General features: G+C 34.8%; 1 protein-coding gene across 3 annotated transcripts in view; it reads right to left on the bottom strand.

Annotated features, from left to right (window-relative positions):
• Positions 1-4994: 4994 nt before the first annotated feature.
• THSD7A (thrombospondin type 1 domain containing 7A) overlaps positions 4995-7109 on the bottom strand; it is a 439942-nt gene continuing 437827 nt past the window's right edge. For all 3 annotated transcript variants that reach the window (XM_032874114.1, XM_032874130.1, XM_032874121.1), the window contains one exon: positions 4995-6435. In XM_032874114.1, the coding sequence (XP_032730005.1) occupies positions 6351-6435 (85 nt within the window). In that variant the 3' untranslated portion in view covers positions 4995-6350. The remainder of the gene's footprint in view (positions 6436-7109) is intronic.

Genomic DNA, 7109 nt, shown 5'->3' with positions numbered 1-7109 from the left:
AGAGATTCTCTCTGCCTTGGCAGAGAGATGCTATGGGGTAAGGTAGAGAGGGGAAAGGGAAGTCATCTGAAAACAAAAACAAAAACAAAAAACCCTGCAATATTGGAAAGCCTGACTGCATTTAAGTGTTTTGTATGTATTTCCTTTCTTTTGAGACTAATTGACACTGATGAGAACTGTACATTGAAGTGTATGTTGGCTTTTCTTTCAATATGTTCAGAGTTTCATGACAGATCACTAGAAACTCAGAAGAAGCAAATATAGAATATAGACTGGTCATGTTCCTATTTGGGTTTGCAGGACATAAATTGGCAGTTGCAAAATAAAAACTGAAGTTTTTAATTAGTGATTAAAGTTAGTAACTTGAGTATCTACATATATATAAGGAATAATTTGGGTGATATATTTTAAACATTTTTTCATCTAGATTCAGTTGTAATGAACAATATGGATGCATTTTTCATCCAGCATTTATGGCTAGCTGCATATTTTGAGGGGGTCCATATACTAAGTGTTTAAAGGGTTCTCTGCTTAGTTATATTTCAGCAAACAGCTATTTCAGAAAATGCGCTAAGCCCAAGCTACACAGGTAGTAATTTATCTAAGTTGTGCATCCCTTTCTGAATTTGTGCATCTTAATTACGGGGAATTGAGGGAATCTTAATTTCTTAATGTGTGAGCTTCTACCTCGTTTTTAGGTTTGCTCTTTCATTGGTGGGCAGAAGGGACAGGAAGAGGCCTGTCTTCTGACTGAGGGGGCAAGAAGAGCTGGGCTCTGCTCCAGGGTGTTTTATACCCTCTGCTGGTGCTCTTTTGACTGGGAACTATGAGGTCATTTGTCCATAATGATTAATGTGGTAGCCTCAGCAGACTTATTAAGTTAAGGTTTGCATCTCTCAAACTTTCTCAGTTGAAGTTGTTGAAAAAAAAAGAAAAAAAGAAAAAGAAAAAGACTAAGGAACAGGCAATACAGTAGAAAAAGGTTTGGATAGTCACTGAAGTTGTTTGTTTTTTTTTTTTTAACCCATGTATGAACAGCAAATAATGCAAATTTAAAAAGTACACATGAATAGAATGAAAATGATTTCCATGTTTGTTTGTCAGCAACATAGTTATTTACAAATAACCCATATGAAAATGTAAAAAAAGCATATTACATCTTCACATGCCATCTGTATTAACTGAATAAAGCTTAGTGACATTTTCAAATCTGTAGTTAATTGTACATAGACATTTTGTGCATTAAAAAAGAAATGTACATAATTTAAAATAAATTACACAATTTACAAAGTAATATTAACAAAAACTTCTTAGACAGCTGCCTCCTAACAAACAAAATAAATATTCAGGTAATTAAATTAAAAAAAAACATTTAGGGGATTATAATTTATATAAAGACATATTGCAAATTTAATAAAGTTATATTTTACAATGACCGATACTGATCTCTTCAAATCTCTGTGCTACAAAGAGTCAGGAAAAAGTACCAGAAAGGGAATCTTAATGTTTAATTTTTAAAAATAAACCTAGATAGACTGCTGAAAAATAGTTGTGAAAATTGCATTGAGGGTTCAAAGTAGATGCTCTAGAAACTACTGACTTAAAAAAAAAAAAAACTCTACAAAACACAATAAAAAAAAAAAAGTCTACAAAACACAATAAGACTGACCGATATATTCTAAATAGACTAGAGATTTTGACCGCTGAAAACATGATTGCCACAAACTAAAAGTCTTCATATACTGCCCGTTTTAAGACCTGGCTTGGTAGAAGCATGAAAACCGGAAACTACAAAGTTAACTCTAGCCACTTAGGATTTGTTTTACTCATTTAATAATGTAGACATAACCATTTCCAGTGTTCTGCTGGTACAGAATTACCGTAATCACACTGCAAAACATCCTTTTTATAAAGAGTCAGGTTTGCTAGGCCCACACTCCAGCTTCAAACCCTGAAATCGTCTTCAGTCACGGCCACCTGAAGGTAAGGAGGAGGTGGGACAGGCAGGTGTTTTTGTTCTCACACTTAAACTAGCCCCAGGAAAACTCACTTTTTGACAAGATGCTTCACAGATTTGTTCCTATACTGCTCTCCTTTCAACACCCTCAGTCTCAGTGGGGAAAATATCACACGAAACATATTTGAATTTGGTAATATTTTACAAATAGATCTCAGATCATTTTGGAGGCATGATTCTTGGGAATCTATTCAAACTCCAAATAAGTCTAGGAACAGGCTGTCCTTTGAAAGGTACAGGCCTGCCTTACTGTCCTTTAGGGTGGGTCATGAATACAGAAGCAAGGTAGAGGTAGGAGCATACGGAGTCATACTAAATAAGAGTATAAAAAGGGACATATTTACAGAAGGTCTTTTTTTGAGGGGGGCATGTCTTCTACATCTTTCCTTACCTTTTTACTCATGTCTTTAAGCAGTACATTTAGTTTAAATCAAGATGTTCACACTCCTAGTGACACTTTACTAAAGGTAAGGAATATAGACCTTCACCTTCCCCCCACCACCACCTTATTTAAAAATTTGAGCATGTTTAGTAGAAGCTAGTTCTGAGAGAAGTCAGTAAGATTAAGTTGTAAGCAGACTAGAGACCAGAGGAAATCATTATAAAGAAGCAAAAGTATGATTTGGAGGAGGTAAAAGAAATAAAACTGAGAGGTGTTAATCCCTGTAAGAAGTTCTGGGTAAGTGACTTGATCTTAAAGTCAGGGAACGTATCAGGGTTCTGGTGCAGCCACAGTGAACGTTGCCACCTCCCTTGGGTGGAGGAGGATTACAGCAAAGCCTAAGAGCATAGCCTGAGACACGGACGTTCCATCAGGAAAAATACCACACTGGAAGCAAATCCAGAGTGAAGGGTGATTTAAGTGCTTCCTTTACTGATGAAACATTTTCCCTTCTTCTGAGTATCTGTAGGTATACAAAAGCCACGAGTAATTGTATTACAGTGCTCAGCAGAGGGTCTTACATATGATAATTCCAAGAAATATGCCTTGTTATGAGTAACTTGTGCTTTGTTATAAGGAATTAAGAACATGCTTTTATGCACTGCTTTTCAAATCTGCTTTAAGCTACATGGTAGTGTCCTCAAAAAGGCTTTCAAATAAGAATTATGGTCCATATCTTAGATTAGGTACTGATAAATGAACTCTTTTCAAGAGAGATCAGTTGTGCCAGTTCTATGTGGTTTATACTGAAATAGTCCAACAAAATAGCATATAATACCATGTCATTATTATCCTTTTCTTCTTTTTTTAACCAAGCCAACCTTCATATTTATAGAGCAGTAGTTCTAAATCTTTTTGGGCTCACAGGCCATTTTGATAAGGCAAAAGTGTCAACAGACCAGTTACTACTATATTCCCCTCCTGAATTGTCAGAATGAACAGGAAGAATAAGGTTTTGATGAAATTCTAGTAACATACTTATTATTGACTGATGCCAGGAACAAAAATAAGGCTATTATCATGTTCTAAACATGAATAAAGTAACCTTCATTTGTCCAAAATAGCTAGCTGGCTACATGCCCTTCCTTTTATTTTTCTAATAAGAGGGCACCTAGTATTTATCCTAGTGGTGAACTTCCAGTATGTTCCCTAGTTTTAGGTCCCACTGAACTTAGTCTCCTCTATGTATGTAGTATTATAAAATTTAATTCATTTATGAACAAAACGTATTTTCATAAAATTTTATTTTGATCAATTCTTTCTTACAGGATGGGTTGGATGATACTGATCTGCCTTCTGAATTAATGACATTTTACAGTATCCTAAGTATAGCTTTTGTAGCAACAATATATTCAGTAATTTCAAAGTTATTAGGTTTTACATACATTTTATAAGGCTGTTAACTAAATTCTTCAAGTAACTACAAAAGATTCTTTCTCAATTATTTTGGACAAATGGAGTTCATTTTATTCACAGAGACCAACTTGAGGATATCTGGAAGACCCCTGAGTACATAGACTAGCAATCACAGTTTTAGAGCAACGGTATTATTTTTGTCTTCCTCTTCAATAAGACCGATGCAATGGAGTTTGCTTTTATGCTTCGCCTTGTTTAAATCCTTGGTTTAAAGTAAAATTCTCCTCTTTGTGACCACCTGTTTACTTTGAAATGATTGCTTTGCCTAACACAGTGAGTAAGGCATGCATGCTTTCCACATTTAATCCATATTAATTAATTCAGGGAGAAATCTGTTCGTTTTGGGGGCAAAGACCTATCCTAATCAGATGCCTTTTTGTAATTTTTGCAAATACTTTAATGAACAGCAGGGGGAGTCCAAACTCTACTTGAAGGTAAAACACTAGTCTAAACCAGTTTTATAGCAACACAGTTATGTTTAAGATAGAGTAGCTTATTACATTTTTTAAAGGACCTGAAAACCTAATGTCCTCCCCTCTACCAAAGCTTGTTGCAGTAAATGTTGCCTGAAAAATGGAATTGCTTTTTAATGGCACCATTTAATTTTTTTTTTTTCTCCATAAAAAGGAAGTTTGCCAAATTAGTATTTCACTGTGCCATTCCCACGGCTACATGTGTGAAAAATATAACTACTTAAAAAACAGTGATAAAGTTTAATGACCATTTTTCATCTTTGAAATTAAACACTGATGGCATTCTAAGGGTGAATGAATGAAAGCAAAAGATACAACAGAGAGGTAAGCACTGAGAAAACTACTAGACCAGCGGTTTGCAAAGCACAACCTGCAAATGTAGCATGCTGACTGCTGTCACAAAGGTTCACTGGAAAACCACCATGCTCATTCTTCTTTGTATCGTGTATCGTCTACACTTGCCTCCTCACTATGATAGAACTGAGCAGGTACAACACAGACCTGGCGGAAAATACCTACTATCTGGCGCTTCACAGAAGAAGTTTGCCACCCTTGGTCTAGATAGTTAATGAAGCACCACGCACACTATTTATTCTTTTTTGAACATTTAAAAGTTTTAAAATCCTACAAAGACTGCTTCAAATTGTACCAGTGAGAAAGACCAAATGATGGATACATTTGATGTGAAACTAGGAAAAACAAATCCGGGAAAAAGAAAAATCACAGGATTTTGAGTTGTTTTAGTTAAAAAAAATGATCAGGACGTTATTTTCTCCATCTGCTCAAAATTAAAAAGACAACTGGCTCCTTTTTTTCTTTTCTTTTCTTTTTTTAACAAAGGTAACAAGTATAAAAATCTAGTCGTAAACTGCCTTCAAAGTACAATTAAAAACCAACTAGAGAGATCCATCTTTTGAAGGGTTAACGAGTTCGGGATTAGAACATTGAAATTACCGCCACGTTGTCGATCTCACAATGGCTGCAGCAATAAGGAAGAGCGTAGACAGCAGGTGTAATAGCTAATTCCATCCAGTAGCCATTCAAACTGAACTTTATTCTCTTCTGGATGTAAGAACTTGCAAATGGCTCCATGACACTCTTAGCACAGTTGTCTTCATCCCATATGAAAAGAGGCAGTTTCTATGGCAATCCTGGTTAAGTGCCTATCATGCTGCACTAATATAGTGCAAAAATATGCCTTCCATATAGCAAAAGAGATGCAGTCAACCAGTTTGAAAATTAGGGAAAGTAGAAATGTATTAACACAAGCAAATTAGTTTTCCAGACAATAACCACTATAAAATACTGAACTTGAGGACTTTTTTTTTTTTTTTCTCTAAGATACTAGTACATGTCCAGCATTCGTACTTTGGAGAAAGACAAGAATTAAGTCTTGTAAAAGAGTCTTTGCCTCTGAAATGCAGGTTAATGAAAGCTACCATCAACCACCAAGATGCTGAACTTACTCAATAGGTTCTCTGCTCAGCTTAGCGCTTATCTCTTATTCACCATTAAAACTGCTTATTAACAAGTACATAGTCTGACATAGTAATGTGTATCATTCAATTGAGTATACATGTTGTTATGTTGACTATAATATTGTAGAGATCTTGGTATAAACTCTTCATGCTAAAATGTTACTATGGGTTAACACTGCCGACAGAGGCTTGCATCAGGTGTTCTAACTGACCAATTCCACAACCGTATTTTAGAGCTGAAAGTGAATGGTCAGTTGGTAGATTTCTGAAAAGATCACACAAAAATCTCTCAGAATGCAGCCTGTAGCCAACTAAATCTCCTAGAATTCTCATCGCTGATTTTTTATTTTTACATAAGTGGTACTATCTTGGTATCTCCATTGGCACTGATTTTCACTCTTTGATGCTCTTTAAAAAAGTTACAATGCATTTGAATTCACACAGTATGAAGAGCTTTGTGGCTGTTGGATGTCTACTGCAAAGTCAGAAAGCTGAAACTGGTTGTTGCCCGGGTAAGTTCTATTTTACATATCTGCATCTCCATCGTAGGCTAAGGTTAAAGGTTTCAGTCGGTTGTTTTGCCTTCTTTGGGGTTTCTTTGGCTTCTTGCTGTAGATAATAATAAAAATAATTGGAGAAGGATAATCAATCTCTAATCATAAATTTTACTGTCTTAAATGAAAAATTCAAGCTATATTGATAAAGTTGCCTAACTGCCTAATGACCTAAATTCAACCTTAAAGTTTGATTTTCTGGTATCTTTGAATTTCTTACTTAATGCTCTGAATAAACCTGAAATAGAACCCATCAAATATTTTATTATCCTGCAAAAGAATTATCAAAGGAAATTTCTCACTAACAATGGAAATAATATTATAGTATAATCATTAATATTTGACCAGAAATCTTTATAAATAATACATAATTTATAATACATGTTTAAAAAGATAGATGAGTAAAATTAGGTATCACCATAATAACTTTCTCCAGTAGTAATTCAGTATCAAACTCCATAGTTCACGATAAGCATACAAAGCAGTATTATCTTGTATAACCAAGGACAACATACTTGAGATGACCTGGAGCAGCTCTGGCTCATCTTCAGATAGTAAATGGCTCAGATTTGGTAGTTTTTAGAATATCTATGACTACAGCTATTTTTATTTCTAATTTCAGATAAGCATATTAAATAAGTATGGAATACTTATTTGAGACAAATTACTGTTTCTGTATTATAGTCAACTGACAGTGTTTTTGCTGAAATAGATATGTATCCCCTTAGA

Source organism: Lontra canadensis, unplaced genomic scaffold (assembly GCF_010015895.1).
Source record: "Lontra canadensis isolate GAN:19392208 unplaced genomic scaffold, GSC_riverotter_1.0 scaffold2, whole genome shotgun sequence".
Classification (NCBI taxonomy): domain Eukaryota; kingdom Metazoa; phylum Chordata; class Mammalia; order Carnivora; family Mustelidae; genus Lontra; species Lontra canadensis.
The sequence above is the reverse complement of the archived record's forward strand: the minus strand, read 5'-3'. Positions and strand labels throughout refer to the sequence as shown.